Source organism: Tenrec ecaudatus, chromosome 3 (assembly GCF_050624435.1).
Source record: "Tenrec ecaudatus isolate mTenEca1 chromosome 3, mTenEca1.hap1, whole genome shotgun sequence".
Taxonomy (NCBI): Eukaryota; Metazoa; Chordata; class Mammalia; order Afrosoricida; family Tenrecidae; genus Tenrec; species Tenrec ecaudatus.
Window position 1 is genome coordinate 118,852,277 of NC_134532.1, and position 18,883 is coordinate 118,871,159.

General features: G+C 46.2%; 1 protein-coding gene across 1 annotated transcript in view; it reads left to right on the forward strand.

Moving 5' to 3' along the window:
- Positions 1-17,555, forward strand: part of MANBA (mannosidase beta) — a 150,840-nt gene extending 133,285 nt beyond the window's left edge. The window contains exons 14-17 of the mRNA XM_075543981.1: positions 4,894-5,038; positions 9,113-9,255; positions 10,071-10,328; positions 16,600-17,555. Coding sequence (XP_075400096.1) covers positions 4,894-5,038; positions 9,113-9,255; positions 10,071-10,328; positions 16,600-16,824 — 771 coding nt within the window. The 3' untranslated portion in view covers positions 16,825-17,555. The remainder of the gene's footprint in view (positions 1-4,893; positions 5,039-9,112; positions 9,256-10,070; positions 10,329-16,599) is intronic.
- The last annotated feature ends 1,328 nt before the right edge of the window (positions 17,556-18,883 follow it).

Consider the following 18,883-nt stretch of genomic DNA (forward strand, 5'->3'; position numbering starts at 1 on the left):
TCTACATAATAGAGAAACATTTTGTAAATTATATATCTAATGTGTATCTAGTATCCAGAACAGATGAAAGCCTCGTGAATAAAAAAATTTAAAAACAGGCAGAGGATTCAAAATGACTTTAAAAAATATATTGTGTTTTTAAAACAGTTTTATTGACATGTGCTCCACACATCATGCAATTCAATAGTTCGATTGTATTGCAGAGAGCTGTACCGCATGCGCCACAGTCAAGTTCAAAACGTTCTCCTCTTTCCTGTACTCATCAGTTCCCCACTTCCCTCCAACCTCCCTGCCGGGCCCACAGAAACCAGTAGTCTGACTACTGTGTCTATAAGTTTACCTCTTCTGGATCTTATATACAGGAAAACATACCAAACAGCAGCAACAACAATAAAACCAACAAAAATAACAAGATAGGAAAACCTCAATCAAAAAGAAAGTTGATAATATTAAAAGCTAGAACAAATTTAAAGAGGGCAAAAGGGAGATCAAATAATAAGGTATTAAATATTCACCTAACTGCATCTGCAATTATCCACTTTCCCATGCATTCTCAAGGAAGCCAGGCTGTTTACATCCCTGGCCTATAGTCAGAGGGGATGCACCAGAGGCTTAATTCACAGTATCCCCCCCCACCCTTTTTTTCCCCTTCAGACTGACAGATGGGTTAAAAGGGAGATAAATGGGTTAAATGGGTGAAAAGGGGAGATCAACGATAAGATATTCCATTTTAGCCTAAGTGCAGAATTGACTTTTGGCTGTCTAGTAGCTGGGTTATTCACATCCCTCATCGATGGTCAGAGGGCAGTTGCCAGAGGCTTAATCCGTGTGTGGACCCTGCAAAGGGACTTTGGGCTTTCTCCAAAGAAGACATATATAGATACAGTTCAATCAAAGATACTGCTGTATTGGAAGGATCTTACTTCTAATTGTCAGGATAATTTAAGTCATTAAAGGATAAAAGTCCCATTCCAGCTCTCAGTGACTCCTCGCTCCAGGAAGAGGGAAATGAAGCCCAGCTTGTAGTCACCTTGGAGAAAGGAGAATGCAGTTGGGCTGCTGGCTGCTTCCCTCACAGAAGCAAAGCTGGAATTAGAACCTAGGCCTTTGATTCCTGGTCCAATTTCTTTTCACCATACCATCTGTCTCTCCAAGGAGCTTCATTTCATAATGTAATCAAGCAAGCTGCTGAAAATAGGCCTATTTCTACAACTAAAATAAGATTTGCCTGCTCACTCTGCCACCTAGGAAGTGACTAAGCATCTCTCCCTTTCTGCTGTGACGGCGCCCTTTCGGAAAGAGGGCGTGGGTGGGTCAATTCAGGTGTGCCTGTTGAAGGGAAACAGGTCCTTTCAGAAAATCTCCCAGCAGTTCGGATGGTATAATCTCCTCTTACGAAGAGCAATAGGCAACATCATCCTTCTGTCATTTGGTGGGCAAAGGTGCCATTCACTGGACCTAGTTGGCACCCGCAGCTTTGCGTGTTCCCAGATCTGCCTTTCTGTACCGCCATCTGTTTCGTAGGCTGCACTGCACTGTTCTCGAACCCGAGCGTTCGGAGGAGTGGAGGCTACTAGGTGGAATTAGTCGCCAGGGCTCTTTACCTTTTGTTACTAGCAAGGGCTGGGCATTGTGCTTGCATTAGACTGCGTTCTTTCAAGTGGAAAAATTCGAAGGCATGACTAATATTTACTTGTTAAATCAGAATCAATCCATTATCATATAGCAACTAATGATAGTGTGGATGTAGGAAAATATATACTTCTATCTTACAGGGAGTTCTAAAAGTTGATTATACCTTAGGGGCTGAGAGATCATGCTTCTGGGGGCCACCTGGGGAATTTCAAGGGACTAGAGCATGACAGCTAGGGATCGTGGCAAAATGCAGTGTGCCGTAGAGGCGGCACCTCAGAGTTAGCCCACATGCTGCAGAACAAAACTGCAAGCCCCGCACCACATTCAACAGCATTTCCGTGTTTATCAAGCATGATGTTCCTCCTCCAGGGACTGGTGCGTTCTGATAACATGTCTGAAGCATGTCAGAGAAAGGCTAGCCATCTTCATTTCTGGTTATAGTTCTCCGAAGAGCATTACAGAGCTTGTAAGGAGCATTCTGGGTACACTTCTCCCAAGACAGATGTGATCACTCTTGTGGCAGTCCGTACTATAGTGAATATTTGGCATCAACACCGTGATTCAAACATGCATTGTTCTCTGGCCTCTCTCGCTTTGCGCATGCATATATGGAGATTAAAATCCCATGGCTGGACTTAGGAGTACCTCAGTCCTCAAGGTGACCTCTTTGCTTTTGAACCTTTTAGAGATTTTTTTTTCCAGCAGATTTGCCCAATGCAAGACTTCATTTGATTGATTCTCCTTTCTGGCCACTCCCCCAACCAGCCCCTGTCAGATTTGATTTTTTGACAACTGTTTCCATGGAGATTGATTGTGGGTCCAAGGACAGTGCAACCCCTGGCCCAGTCAGCACTGTTCTGTTTACCTCCCTGCTGCCTGCTGGTCCAGCTGTGAGGAGTGCCTGCCATTGAAGTGTAGGCCCACTGCAGGCCCAGGGTTGCATCTTCATCAGGCCCCTTTCAACAAGCCAGGTTGTGTAATTTGCATATCGTTCAAAAGCAGTGACTGCAATAATGAGAATGTTTAAAAATCACCGTTTAGGCCACTGGAAACCTGTTCCTGCCTAAGTTCTTCCTGGAGGTCCCAGCTCGCAGTACTCTCCCAAGGGGCGTAATATGGCCGTATTCAACAGCCAGTGTAAAACTGAGCTTATTTTGTTACCAAAGGAACGACACGAGAAGAGAAAAAGGAAGCATTTGAACAGAAAGATGCCCTTAGTGCTTGCATTTTCAGAAGCAAAAAACTAGAAACCATTCTAATGCCTAATAATTAGAGAATGATTACTGAAGCTGTGATAGAACTATATAAAATATAAAGCACAGAAGTATATATAAAAGTATCAGAGTATGGAAGTGTACATATGAGGGGGTACCCCCTACAAACTGGATTTTTTTCAAAGCTATGTATTTAAATTTATTTTACTAAACAACCTTAGCACCTTCAAAGTACTCTCCATTAATAAATTAATAACTTAAGTTTTTCAAATCTGTGATCCCATTCTTGGAAACATTTTTCAAACTCATCTGTTTGGATGGCTGACAGCACCTCCCTCGTTTTCTTCTTCACCTCTTCTATGTCATCAAGTCGCTGTCCTTTCATGTCCCTCTTCATTCACAGAATCAAAAGAAATCATATGGAGCAAGGTCAGGTGACTAAGGTGTGTGGGGAAAGAGAGGCATGCTGTTTTTTGCCAAAAAACTGGAGCACTGAGATGGCTGCATGAGCGGGTACAATGTCGTGGTGGCAAAACCTGTCTGCCACAAATCAGGTCTTTTTCGTCGCACATTGTTACGGCACCTCTAAATAGAAAGCTTGATTAACAGTCTGACCTGGTGGAATGAATTCCAAACATACCCGAGTCCACATTTTTGACTGTTTGGGAGGTGGACAGATGTCCAGAATGAAGTTTGTCATCAATCGACATTTTTCCTTTTTTGAAATGCAAAAACCACTTGTATACTCAATTTTTCCCCATTGCACTGTCCTTGTAAGCTGTGTTCAACATCACGACAGTTTCTGCAGCATTTTTCCCCGAGCAAAAAACAAATTTTACAGTCGCACGCTGTTCTCTTAAATCGACCATCACAAAAAAAAACAAACCAAGGTTCGAGCAAAACTATTTCTATGAAAAAATTCACTGTGACCAGAGTGAACCTTCCAAGGCAACTCCACTGGGTGCACTAACTCACAGCGAGTTGCTAGATGCTCGTCTACCGGGAAAAACGCGTACTATGAAAGCTCTGCTGCAGAGCTTTTCTCCGTTGTTGTTGTTTGGGGATTTTCTGTGTGCCCCCACATATGTACATTGAAAGCTGAGTACAAAATGATAAATGTATATGAATTATAATACGTGGTAAGAAAATCTGGAAAGGAATTTAGAGTGAAGTTAATACTTTGGCTCAAGACTTCCCCTTCCCTCATCCAAAGGCTTAATTCACCAGGAAGAAAAAGAAAAGGCAGATCGCATTTAAGAAGGCCGTCAGTAAAAGATTTCGTTGTCTTTTGGATTCACTCCAATTGAGAATGTCCATGGCTTTTTCGTTAGATTATGGCTTTGGCCTGGTTTTCTTTTTGTCCTAAGAAGGCTTAATCATTTACACGGATAGTTCTTTCTTACCTCAGCATTCCTCTTCTTGTAAATTTTTATTTTTACATGTCTCTTATTTGCCCTGCCTTATAAATTTGAACCCAATGAAAGTGATTCAGAATTCTTTTCCCACATGACTCATGAGTTGGCTGAGCCAAATCCCGAGGTCGGGGGGGGGGGGGGGGGGGGGAAGTTGTGTCAGAAGATTACGGGTACTCAGGACGCTTGGGCATATCAGGGATGACTCCGACTTGGGGCTACTTTAGGTCTGGGAAGTTGCAGGACTGTGGGCCCGCAACCGAAGGCTGGTGTCCATCCACTGTCCAGCAAAGTGAGTGCCATCCGCTGTCTGTGCGGGCAGGTCGGGGCTGGGCCATCAGCTTCTGAAATGCCTGGGGCTGGGGTCTCTGCTCTTCCCCCCCCCTCCTCCCATGCTTGCGCACACACTCCACCGAGCAATGGCTGACTTCTTAGGGATCATGGGCTGAGAGCAGAGGTGTCTTCTTGTTGCCAGGCAACAACTTCTGTCCTGCTTAGGCGCCAGTGGAACAATGGTGCCCTGCATGCTAATCAAATTCCTTAATCGATCCAATCTGCCTTAGAAACGGTGGCCTGGAGTCAGCCTCGGTCAAACCATAGCATGTGCGCTTTCCTGTCTTCCCCGGCACCAGGTGATGCAGGCCCAGTGTGTCAAAATCGAAACTGAGTTCTACCGCCGCAGTCGCAGCGAGATCGTGGAAGGAGAAGGACACACCATGGGAGCGCTTTACTGGCAGTTGAATGACATCTGGCAGGCTCCGTCCTGGGCGTCTCTAGGTAAGCATCAGTTGTGTGAATGAGAGAAAGCGATACCCTTCCGTCTGTCCAGAGGGACCCCGGAAGCATGTGACCCGAGGGAGAAGATTAACCCCTGCTGAACTGTTGCTAAGAAAGCGTTCCTGTAGCGGCCCCTGCTTGCTTTCCCTGAGGCCCTGGGGACAGCCGGAGGGCTAGTGGGGGCTGAGCAGTCACACAGCACGCTCACAAAGGGGCTGGCTTGTGTGCAAAGACTTGAGCCACATGTCTTGGACTTTTTGCTTAGCATTTTGAATCTATTTCAGAGGATTTTTCCAGGGCCCAAGGAATGTGAACGTAAGCAGCCCTTCTGTTTGGAGGATCTGGATGGCCCAAGCAGATAACCCACTCAACTAACTGCTTGCTGAAAGGCTGCAGGTGGCTTGGAAGAAAGGCCTGGATATCCACTTCTGAAAAGTCAGCCATTGGAAATCCCATGGAGCACGGTTCTCCTCTGAGGCACTTGGGGTTGCCATGAACCAGAGTCACCTCCATGGCAACTCCTTCAGCTTTGGGGGGAAGTTAGTCGACATGGAGGTATGGGAAAGGTGACCAGTGGAACCAATTTACCTGGCAACGGGCACTTAGAATTTGAAGCTTTCCATCGACTTTGTTGTTGTTAGGTGCCATCCAGTTGCTTCCGAGTCACTGCGACCCTGTGCACAGCAGAAGGAAACACCGCCCCGTCCCACACCATGCTCGCAATGGTTCCGATGTCTGGGCCCATCCATGCAGCCGCTGTGTCCGTCCATCTTGTGCAGGGTCTTCTTTTAATCTGCTCCTCTGCTTTACCAGGCAGGATGTCCTTCTGTAGGACCGGCCTCTCCTGACATGTCCTACGTATGCGAGATGAACGTGTTTTTAAAATAGATGTATTTAAAGAGTACTATCGCATCTTTGGCTGCCACTGGATATGAGCTAAGTTAAGGACAGCTCAGAACAGAGTAAGCAACATGGGTGCGGGGTCAAGCACGAGAGTAGGCCATCAAAGTAGACGGGCCATTTTCATGGGTGATGCTCTTAAACTGCCTGGACACAGGTCCAAAGGAGCTCCTGCCAAACACACATTGGTTATAGCCATTGAGTTTCTCTGACCAAATTGTTTATCAACACCGAGTAGATAAAAGGGTACTTGAGGAGAACCAGGAGACTCTGGGGGAAGAACCTTTTGGGATGCTGGAAATCTCGACAAAGAGCTCATATTCAGAGACACCTGGATCAGATGCCCTGCTTTCTCTCTGTCAAGGAGCTTTTACCCTTGCTGAAGCTGAGTCTGATTTCAAGACACAGGAGCGCTCAGTTTCTGTAAATAGCTTATACAGGATGGTGTGCAGATTATTAGTATGAAGGTTTCAGGGATAATAACAGAAGCTCAAGTATAAGAATATGATGGCAGAGCAAGAGTGCGGTGTCACCTAGCCTCCGACAGGATTCCGTCAGCCACTCTTTGTGCCCGTCTGAGACCCCAGGCATCGGCAGAAGCTGTGACAATGCAGGCTGTCACCGGCCCTGCTCTGGGCAGCCTGACAGCCACTGTTTAATCCGTGTGCTTGCCTTGGGGATCCAGCGTGGTGGCACAAACAGTTTAAGAGCTTGACTACAAACAAAAACAACAGTTCAACCCCACTCAGAGGCTCATCAGCAGAAAGGGCTGGCAATCTGCTTCTGACAGCTCAAAGCCATGAAGACTCAATGGAGCAATTTTACCCTGCAGCACATGGGCTTCTGTGATCACCTGAAATGACATCTCCAAGAGATCGACCTACTGGGCATCTGTGGGTTCTCATGTCTTTATTAAAATTCGTCTTGTTTATAATTATTATACCTTTACAACTATAAACATCTGGATAGTTTGCTTGATTCTTTAATGTGGACAAGTGTTGTTCCAGACACACGTTGTTAGGTGCTGTTGAGTTGGTTCTGGCTCCTAGGGAGCCGTGTACAGCACACGGAAACACTGCCTGGTCCCATGCCAGCCTCAAGGGTTGTTGGAGCCCGTTGTTGTGCCCACTGTGTCAATTCATCTTGTCGAGGGCCCTGCTCTTTCTCGATGTCCCTCTAGTTTCACAAGCATCAGGGCCTTCTCTAGGGCCCGGTCTCCGCTGGAGGATGTCCTCAGTACTCCCTTGCCTCTCAGGAGCATCTGCCAATGCACCCTCCAAGACAGCTTCATTTGTTCTTTTGGCAGCCCATGTACTTTTGGCATCTTCACCAGCACCGCAAGTCAAGTGCCTGGATACTTCTGCAGTCTTCCTTATTCGGTGTCCAACTTTCACCTACGTGTGAGGTGATTGAAAATACCATGGCTTGAGTCAGACATCCCTTGCTTAGTCCTCAAAGTGACATCCTTGCTCTTCAACACTTTAAAGAAGTCTGTGCACCAGGTTTACCCGATGCAATGTGTTGTTTGATCTCTTGACTGCTGCTTCCATGAGCATTGATCATGGATCCAAGCAAGGTGATTTTTTCCCCACATTGAGTTGTAACCCATACTGAAAGATGCAGTTGGAGTTTTAAGGAGTTAATATTTTCCAATCCCTAAAGAATCTTTCCCCTTGAACTCCAAGATGACATTCCTCTATCTCAGCAGCTTGGACTTGGCACTCAAGCAGTGTTTTCTCTCTCTGTCTTCTCTCTCTCTCTCTCTCTCTCTCTCTCTCTCTCTCTCTCTCTCTTCCTTTCTGGAAGGTGTTCAGTGCTGCAGTGCTTTATGGGACGTGACCTTCCTTCTGAAATAGAAGCATCTTGAAAAAAGGAAGACGCTGAAAGGGTTTTTAAGTTTGTGAGATCAGCATAGAAGACATACCAACAAGACGCAGCATTGAGACTCTCCACAAGTCATTATCTGTCATCCGTTTGGATGGTTTCCAAACAAGTCTAAACTTGCCAGACCTATTTTTTTTTTTAAATAGTGGCTGTTTTGGTTTGTTCCAAAGGTTTTGTGCCTATGGGAAAGGAAGTCTCTGAGTTCTAAATAATTCTTGTAAGTGAGCAGTTGTAACCTGTTCACCGCCAGCGCTTTTCATGTCTTCCTTCACAATAAAAAGGAAGATGGTTGCACACAGCTCTGCTTAAGACCACGTTGCTTATGGGAACGTGCTGCCTGTGGCTCACACTACTGCCTCCGACGCTTGTCCTCGGAGGCTCTGAGCGCACAGTGGGGCAGTGTTGGACTGTCAACTGAAAGATCAACTGTGTGCATCGACCAGCTGCTCCCTGGGAGAAAGATGAGGTTTCCTGCTCCCCCAAAGATTTACACTGCAGGGGTCCTCAAACTACCGCCCGCGGGCCACATGCGGCCCGCCGAGGACATTTATCTGGCCTGCCGGGTGTTTTTGCCCCGTTTTGTTTTTTACTTCAAAATAAGATATGTGTAGTGTGCATAGAAAATTGTTCAAATTTTTTTAAACTATAGTCTGGCTCTCCAACAGGTCTGAGGGACAGTGAACTGACCCCCTGTTTAAAAAGTTTGAAGACCCCTGATTTACAGACTGGGAAACCCAAAGGGATAGTTCTACCCTGTTCTATAGGGTCATTATGACTTGAGTTGACTCAAAGGCAGCGATTGACTCATGTCTGTTTATCTTCGCCAGTGACTCCCTGGCTCTCATGTGGAACGCGGGCTGCTGGTAGTGGTTTCTGCAGGCCTGCTTAGGACGACACGAGGGCATGTGCCACGTGCTTTGGGAGCCATACTTGGCTCATCAGTCAGTAAAACCAGATGACATGGACCTCCCCGGCTCCTCTAGGACAATCCCCATGGGTGTCCGGGTCGAACTGTGCCCTACAGGGTGTTTACTAGCTGGTTTGGGGGAGGTAGAGGACTAGGTCTTTTTTCCCAGGTACCTGGGGACAAATGTGAACGTCTAACCTTTAGCTAGCAGCTAAGTGTGTTAACTCAGCACTGCCATCCTCAGATGGGGCAGCTCTGTTAACTCTCCCTTATGTGATCGCTCCCTGGAATCGTTGTAAGTCACAGCCAGCTGGGCCTTGTGGACACAAGTCTCTCTTAACGCATGATCCTATCCCTCTCTTAATTTTCTTAATTATTTTCAGAGTATGGAGGAAAGTGGAAAATGCTTCATTACTTCGCGCAGAATTTCTTTGCCCCGGTGTTGCCAGTAGGCTTTGAAACCCACAACGTGTTCTTTGTCTACGGTGTGTCAGACCTCCACACGAACTACAGGGTGAAGCTTACGGTAACTCATTGGATATTTTTCTAAGACATTTACGTTATGTCTTTGATTCTTTGCATATTTCTTTCAGGAAGAAGAAAACAGAAATTAGGTCGTGCTAATGTTTTTAGACTCCATAGTGGAAAATGCGCTGTTCTTAAAGTCAAAAGCACCTATACTTAATTAATGGTTCTGCCATTTAGCCAGTGCTGCACTCAGACGTCCTGAGGATTCATCTTTAAAACGAGACCATGCTTTCCTTTTTAAAGGGTTACTGTGGGTAGTGAAAAAAAGAATTAGATGAAAGAGAATTACAAGTCGTAACCCCCAAACCCAACCCATTGCCATCAAGTTAATGAGTAGTGTTTCTGAGACTGTCGATCTTTGTGGGAACAGGTAGCCTCCTCATTCTATCGAGAAGCAGTTGGTGGGTTTGAACCACCAACCTTGCAGTTCCCACATAGTCCAGTGCTCAGCCCACAGCACCACCTTTGAAAACTGTTACTTAAAAAAAAAATCTCTTTTTTAAAAAAAGAGAAACTAGAAAGTCAAAGAACTCTTGGGTGGCTGGAGTTGGGAGAACCCTCATAAAAAGGACAATGTTTTCAACGCATTGTTACTTAATTCTGACAGCAGCCTGAGCAGCAAGTGCTGTAATTGTTCCCACTTCCAATGTGAAGCAATGGAGACTGTGGGAAGTGCAGGGACCTGTTCGGTCACGTACCCAGTGGGCTTCATGACCTCTGGGCCAATTCTCTGATTGCAATTTCCCTCTATTCTTACTGCCAGTGTTCAATAACGCCGATCACTCTATTTTTATTCCGTTTACTTCCCACCAGGTGAGGGTGCACACGTGGAGCTCCTTGAAGCCTGTGTGTTCTCGTATGACCGAACATTTTGCCCTCAAGTCCGGGCAGGCCACCCTCATCTACAAAGAGCCGGTGCCGTCGTTGCTGAAGAGATGTGGGAATTGCACTCGGCAAAGCTGTGTGGTTTCCTTTGACCTCTCAGCTGGCAGCCAGCGCCTGAGCCCAACCAACCACCACTTCCTGTCCTCACCCAAGGAGGCCGTGGGGCTCCAGCGGGCCCACGTCACGGTAAGCCACATTCTGTGGGTCTCTGGGGCTTTGCAGGGCAGGCACCGGGCATCTGCTCCTCGGGACTTGCCCATTGATCCTAAACCGGCCCGAGGGGTGGCCACGACTGACCCCCTGCACTGCTGGAGGCAAAGCCGTTTCGCAATTGTCAACGCCTTGGGTTCTTGCCCTGTCTTCTGCCCATCACATTCCCTGGAGGGGCTGGCGCAGTGGCAGGAGTGCCCACGCTCTGATTGTCCCTCTGCCCCGGTCCCGATGCCCTTCCAGGTGCTTTGGGGCCTCTGCTCTGAGTTTCCCATTAGCCCTGCAGTGGGTGGTCTCCCTCCATGTGAGCAGGCGGCAGCCCCTCTAGAGAGGTTAAAGAATGTACCCAGGAAGCATCAGAGGCCCGGCTGAAGCAATCTAATTTTGAGCTTTCAAGTAGTCTATTAATATTCACTCTACTCTCTTTGATTTATTGCTTCCAAGTAGCTTAATCACCAGATCGCGTTATAATTGCCAAGAACAAAGTGGGACGATCCGGACATGTTGTTATAAACATTGCGCAGCTGCAGGATTTGAAATCTGTCTAGCTGATTGAAAACCGTTCCCTCCGCCCCTTCCTCCCTGCACAGAGTAATTGAGGCTATTTTTCTAGAAGATTTCATTCTCTATTTTCTGTGAATTGTTCTTGTGTTTGACATAGTTTCTTCAATGAGAAGCCTTAAGAGAAAGGATTTTCCCATTTACTCTAAAAATAAAGACACAACCTCTGCCACCAAGTCGATTCCAACTCCTTGCGACCCTGCAGGACAGGGTTGAGCCGCCCCTGTGCGCTTCCGTCGTCGGCTCCAGAGAGCCTCCTCTTTCTTCCGCAGAGCGCATGCGGCTTCCAACCGCTGACCTTGCAGTTAGCAGTCAATGCCGGGCCCACCCTGCCACCAGAGTGCCTTGCTTTGCCAAGTCATATCAAATGCTCCACCCCGGGGTTTGATTTGCAAGCTAAAATCCCAAGGCCTAATCGCTGAAAACTTATCTTCTCTGTATGCTAATCATGCAATCTTCACCTTGTTCTACGTGATCCTTGCAAGTGATGCTGAACACGTGTGAGGGCAATAACAGCTACTTACTGACCTTCTTCCAGAAAAGCAATTAGGTGATAGGGCTTCGAAGAGGCCATGCAAAGATTCCATTATCTTTCAATTACATTGTTCCGCACATTTTTTGAAGCCCACGATATGTGTAAATAAAACAAAATCCCACTGCTGTTGAACTGCTTCTGATTCGTGGCAACCCCGTCGTTAAGAGCAGGGAGAGCGGAGACCCACAGGGCCTCGTGGCTGGGGTTGCCGGGCCTTCTGTGCCGCCACTGGATGGGCCTGAGCTTTCAACTGTGTGCATCCGAAAGCACCAACTATTTGTACCACCCAAAGGCCTACACACCCCCTTTCTGTGTGTACACACACACACACACACACACACACACACAACACACTTGCAGTCTATAGTCTTAGGATTTTGAAAAAGACATGTTTTCTCTTTTGCTCTCTAGGTCTCATTACCTTTAGATAAAGGAGTGGGAGAGAAGTGGGCCTTCGTTCTTTGTCCTGTGCCATCTGAGTTTCAGTGACACTTGTCCTTCTGCAAGGAGGTCATCTTGTGACGACAGCAGTCTTGTTGATGTTGGGCTTAGGTGGCCGTGAGTTGGTTCAGACTCGTAGTGACCCTATAGCAAGAGAAGGCAACCCTGCCTGGCTGTGGGCCAGGCTCTGCACACGAGGCCCTTCTTCAGAACTAGCGCCTCCTGCTAACATGTCCAAGGTACATTCGAGGAAGTTGTGCCATCTTCACTTCTAAGAAACATTCTGCCCCACTCCTTCGAAGACTGATTTTTTTCTTTTTGTCTGGCAGTCTATCCATTGTGTATGCAATATTCTTATATTTACTGATCTACCAAGGAGAGAAGAGTTTCAATAAATTCAGATGTTATCAGTCTTTCTTCCATCTTCAGCTGTCACATGCATATGAGCAAATTTAAAATACCAGAGCTTGGGTGAGACTTTGCTTCTGAACACGTCCACGAAGTTTTTGCAGGAGGTTTAGCTCGTGCCATATGTTGCCTGAGTTCTTGACTACTGTTTCCATGAACATCGACTGTGGATCCAAATGATGATATTGTTGGCAACTTTAATCTTTTCTTGATGTTGTTTAGTGATCTAGTTATTGGGGTTTTTGTTTCCTCTATATTGAGGTGCAATGCACACTGAAGGTTGTACTCTTTGACCTTTATCACTAGGCACTTCAAGTTCTCTTGGCTTTCAGCAAGGAAGGTTGTGTCATCTGCTTATCATCAGTTGTTGCTGAGCCTTCCTCCATTCCTGATGCTCTGTTCTCCATATAGTCCAGCTTCTAGGATCGCTTGTTCAGCAGACAGATTGCATAGTATAGTGAGAGAATCTTGATGCAAACTTTCCTGATTTTAAACCACGATAGATCATCTTTATCTGTTCCAACGTCTGCCTCTTAGTCGGTGTACAGGTTCCATACGAGCCAAGGAAGTATTCAAGAGGTTCTTTCTCTGTAATGTTATGCATAATTTATTATAATCCACTCAGTAGAATGCTTTTGAATCACCATTAAAATAGAAGTCCACATTGTTCTAGTCTTCTCTGATTTCAGCCAAGATCATTCTGACGCCAGCGATGATATCTCTGATTTCACATCTTCGTCTGAATCTGGCTTGCTGGTCTGGCGTTCGCCTGTTGGTGCTCGGCTGCAACCATTTCTTAATTATCTTCAGCAAAATTATACTTGCATCGGACACTACTATTGTTTAAAATTTCTACAATCTTTAGATCACATTTATTTGAAATGAGCACAAATATGAATCTTTTCCAACTGATGAAATTTCCCAAAGAGCTGTCTTCCAAATTTCTTGACATAGGTGAGCGAGCCCCTTCAGCACTGCATCCACTTGTTGGAACCCCCAACTGGTGCCCTTCCATCCCTGGAGCCTTGTCTGTGCCAGGGACCCTGGAGGCATAGCGGTTAAACGCTCAGCCGGAACAGAAAGGTTAGCAGTTTGCTGCTCCGTGGGAGAAAGATCTTGCAGGCTATTTCTCATAAGACTTCAGTCTTGGAAACCCTATGGGAAACTCTGCTCAGCCCTATACGGTCATTATGACTTAGAATTAACTGGGCAGCAATGTTTATTTTTTGTTTTTGTCAATGCCTTCATTGCAGTTTAGGATTCTTCCTTCAATACCATTGATTCTTGGTTATATGCTACTTCCTGAAATGGTTAAAAGTTGGCCACTTTGGGGGGGGGCACAGTAACTGTATTCCTTCCATCTTCTTGGACCGTGTTCTGTGTCGTTCAGTATTTTGCGCACAGACTCCTTCCGTAGTTCCACTTGGGGCTTGGATTTTTTCTTTTCACGTCTTTCATCTGGGCAAATGCTCCTGCTTTTCTAAGTCCGTTTCTTTGCACATTCTATTATGCGACGTGGTCTTCCTAAACAGCCCTTGGAGCTCGAGGGCTCCGTTCCTTTACTTTATCCTTTCGTCCTTCCACTTAACCCACTCCATGTTCAAGGATGAATCTAATAATGTCTTCTGACATCCATTTCGGTCTTTTGGTCCTGTCTTTTAAACGATTTTTCCTTTCTTCATGCAGATGTTATTGATGTCATCCCCCCACTGGTCTGGACTTTGGACATTAGTGTTCTGTGTGTCAGGTCTGTTTGAGAGATTCTTTCTGAAAGCATGTGGGATATACACAGGGTTATATTTTGGCTCTCGTGGGTTTGTTTTAATTCTCTTCAGTTTCAACGTGAGCTTGCATTTGAGGAGCTGATGGTCTGTCCCACAATTGGCCCGTGGCCTTGTAGGAACTGATTAATCTGCTCATCTCTCCTCTCTACCCACGGGTGCAGTCGATTCCATTCCTGTGAATCCAATCCCGAGGTCCATCTATAAACCCCAAATCAAACGCACTGTCCTCGAGTCAGTGCAGACTCACAGTGACCCTATGGGACTGCTCCATGGGTTTTTGAGACTGTCGCTCTTTACAGGAGTAGAAAGTCTCATCTTTCTTCCTTGTGGTGCCTGGTGGTCTCCAACTGTTGACCTTGCAATTTGCACCGAGCCCATGGAGAGGTGCTGCTTATGCTGTTGAAAAAGCATATTTGCAATGAAGAAATCACCATTCTTGCAATGTTCTCTCTCTCTGTATCCAGGTCATTTCTATCAAGATCACGTTTTCCAATTATTGATCTCTCTTTTTAGTTTCCAACTTTTGCATTTCAACCACCAGTAATTGCAGTGCGTCTTGATAGCATGTTTGATCAATTTGGTTAACATTTCATGTGGGCTAAGCACAGACCGGGCACGTGCTTGAACTCTCTCGAGAGGACTGCCAGAACTGTGCTTCCCCTGCACCCCTGGGTACAGAGCTCAGGTATGACATGTGCAGTCTGAAGAAGGCAGTGCCAGGCAGCACAATGCGAATGTCCCTCCTGGACTTGGCCTTGGAGTGGCAGGGGCTGAGAACGTCCTGCTGACTTCCTAGTCATGCAGGTCTGGCCACGTGAAGGATTTTTTGCCTGCCACCCACTTAGAGTCAGTCTTCTTAGGAACAGCGTGGTGTGTGGGTCAGGAATTTGTGTGTCATTCTTGGTGTCTAGCTTCAAATCTGACCCTATGTTAAGCTACTTAATATATTTTATTAAGTCTCTTTTGATTTTTCCAAAGTAGTTTTTTTTTTTTTTTTTGGTAACTCAGAACCTCAACAGACAGTCATAAAATTGTGGAAGGGCTAGAGAGTTATGCATAACAAGCATTGGCCTTTGAATTTTGTCGAGTCACCCAGAATGCAATGTAAGCCCTACAGAGTAGCAGGCACACACACTGAAGAGCCATACCGCAGCGCCAATGAATCGCTTTAAATGCTAGTTGCACTCAGCTCCCTGCTCATGCTCCAGCTGTCCTAGGATCGGCACTCCGCGGCGCTGCCTCGCTCTGGGCACTTGCAAATTTGCTAATTGAGTGGAATGAAGCTTGCATGATGTAAAGAGCCTCGCTCTTTTTTGTTGAGATGATATGGAATTGGCACAAGTTGAAAGGGCTAAATACTGTGACTTGATTGTGAGAGACCACTCATGACAGAGCGTGTATAACAGCCTGGCTGCTGGCTCTCTAGATGGCCAGAGCATTCCAGAAGTCCAGAATGTAAACACCTGGCTCTGCTGCCAGGTCCACGGATGGCCTTAGAAAATCGTTTAAACTACCCAGACATTCTGCACAAACATTCTCCTCTTGAAGAATCCGTGAAAAAACCTTTAAAAGAAATGAAGCTTCACGCGGCACATGAAGGGTTCCCCTTAATAATTGGAGACTCCATATTTCTTTGGTTAGAGATGGCAATCTGGTAATTTTCCACAGCCTTAAATAACCTTCCCTGTCATCTTAAGTGTGTGAAACAGTGCCCAGGATGTGCAGCGAGTGCCGAGAATACATGACGAGCAGTCAGAGACCGGCGTTGTACAAAATGATCTCCTTTTTAGGCCTGTATACAGGCTCTGCTGAAAACCTACTGCCATCGAGTCCCCTCTGGCTCACAGTGACCCCATGCGTTCCCGAGTGGAACCGCTCTCCAGGACTTTCAAGGCTATGACATTTGGGAAACAACAGATTGGCAGGCTTTTCTTTGGCGGTGCTTCTGGGTAGGTGCAAACAGCCAATCTGTGGGTCAGCAGTGGAACCCTTAACCATCTATGAGACCCACCTCTCTTCAGCTCTCACTATCAGCTAGGACAGACAGAACTGCCCTCTCTGGGTCTGCGAGGGAGTATATCTTCATGTGTTCAGAAAGTCTCATCTTTCCCACTCAGAGGAGCAGTGGTTTCAAACTGCCGACCTTGTGGTTAGCAGCCCAATTATAACCCAACCCCACCAGAGCTCCTCCTATCCCACCCAGGGACTGCAAAATTACTATAAAGGTTCAGTCAGTAAGGTGGTGCTATTTATTGCAGTAGAAAAGAACCACCTCTCGATACAGACTCCTGATGATATGAGCCTAGAACCCAGAAGCCACCACGATCCCTTAAGAATAAAGAGCATCTTATGAGCCTGTTTTCCAAGGTACCTCAGGGACGTTTGAACCTCCAGTCTTGGGTAAGGCATGAACGGCTTAGCCATTGTCTCACCCCAGGGTGCCTAACTGTTCTGTTGGTTATTCTCAAAAGGAATGGCTCATCCTTGTTCCTTCAATTCCTTTTTCTTTTTCTTTCAGGCCCTCATCTCTCAGCAAGGTGACACGTTTGTCTTTCATCTGGAAACCTCAGCTGTCGCTCTCTTTGTTTGGTTGGACGTGGGCAGCATCCCAGGGAGATTTAGTGACAATGGTTTCCTCATGACTGGGAAGACGAGGACTATCGCATTTTACCCTTGGAAACCCACCAACAAGAGTGAACTGGAAAAATCTCTTCGTGTGACTTCTTTGACGGATCTTTACTGAGGGAAGGCAGACTGTCTTTTCAGTGGACACTGCGCCCAGGGTGGGGGGTGGGGGAGAAGCAGTTCTAGCGCCCTGGTCGGAGATGAAGGCGGCCAGAGAGAATTTGGCGAAGCAGAGACATGGGTTTGAGGGAGTAGGCATTTCTGGATGCATTCCCACTTTCAGGGCAAACCCTTTACTCAGGCGGCGGCCTCACACAAAGTATGCATTAAAGCCTACAGTTTAGGAGCAGTTGAGCCTACTTCCTCGATGCCCTGACTCCTGGACCACCGAAGCGTCTCCCACAAAGCCCAGAAAGACCCAGAAGAGGCAGCTTAATTCAGGAAGAGTAGATTATAGCTAGTTTACAGAAAGGGGCGGACACAAAGCACTATTGGAATTTGCCTGAGCATTTCCTTCTCAGAGAGAAAAAGACATTTAGATAAAAGGCAATCACTTACACTCCTTTCTTTTGCATGATGAGAGCAAGGAAGATCTCTTGACTATTGTTACTGAAAATTTGCGCCAATGAGTATTCAAAAAAGAATCCTGGTGATTCAGTAGTTTCTTTGAGCAAATCTAGCATACCGTGACTCTTTGATTGACTTGTAATTTTTACGTGTACTGTTGATTTGTAATGAATGGTCTTCTGACTTGGAAGGACGTTGTTCTGATGACATGATCTGTCCTTTCCCATATTGTTTTTCCTTTGCTGCCTATGCCGAATAAAGTTCCTCTCTTCCTTCTTGTAACTTTGTGGTGATGTCCCCATAGGACAGGCTGCACCTAGGCATTCATTGTTGTTTTTAAATAAAGATCATTTTAATGGGGGCTCTTACAACAATGCATACATCAATCCTATCAATCATATTTGTACATATGTTGCCATTATTTTCTAAACATTTATATTCTACTTGAGCTCTTAGTTTCAGTTCCTCTTTTTACCCTCCCTTTCCCCACCCCCCCACGACCTTTTGATAAAATATAAATTATTAATAATTTCATAACTTACACCAACCTCTGTCTCCCTTCCTTCACGGTTTCTTTCCCCCGCCTCTCCTCCTGTTCCCCCTCCCCCCTGGTATCGAGACTCCCCTTTCTGTTCCTGAGGGGTTCAGCTGACCTGGATCCCGAGTGTCCTGAGCTCCTCTCTGTACGTGTGTCCATGCTCTGGACCTAGGCACTCTTCGCACAAGGCCCAGGGCTGTGTTTCAGCCCTTCGTCTTTTAACACTTTGGTATCCTGTGAGCCAGTTCCAACCAGACGGCCTCTTCCTATCCAGAAAAGGGGTCTGCCCTCAGCACCCCTGTGGAGGCACAGGACATGTTACCAGTGCCGCCTCCATGGGCTCACATGGAGACTTTAGCATTCTTTAGGCTTCTCGTAGTCAGTTTGAGAAATAATGAATAATCAAAACGAAGCTGCCTTGTTATCATTTCCAGATGAAATTGCATCTCACAGGTAACCACTGAGAGAGATGGGTTGGTGGATGCCATCGGAGGACAGTTTCTGGGGTTGATTGTGGCCATTTGATTATTTTGGGTAGAAGGATTATTTTCTTAGGTATGTGGTTTTTAATAAAATATTGTTTGAACAATCACAATTTTTTTTTAAACTTGCTGACTGACTCTCTGAAAAATAAGCTCACCTGGAAACGGATGCTCTGGTAGAGTTGCTGTCGGTTGGGGTTGCCTCGATGGCCATGAGTTGGGTGTTTGGTTTATAGGGACTTGAGAATTTCATGGGTGCCCTGACATCACTCTGCACCCAGGGTGGCATGTGGGCTTCAGAGTTGGATAAATCCAACACCTTTTCCGATTAGAAGGGTGTGAGTTGGTTTTGACTTGTTGATTTGGCGGCAGAGTGGGGTTCCCTTTATCGTGAGTTGGCATAATCTTGTTTATATTCGTCAATTACAAACTGCTATACAACATCTTTCACTCCACAGTACACCATTTATAAAATTACTTAGATAATAGCACCCAAACCAAACTCACTGCCATCGAGCCAAGGACAGCTTATAGCGACCCTGTAAGACAGGGTGGAACTGACCCTGTGAGTTTCTGAGACTGACTCTTCC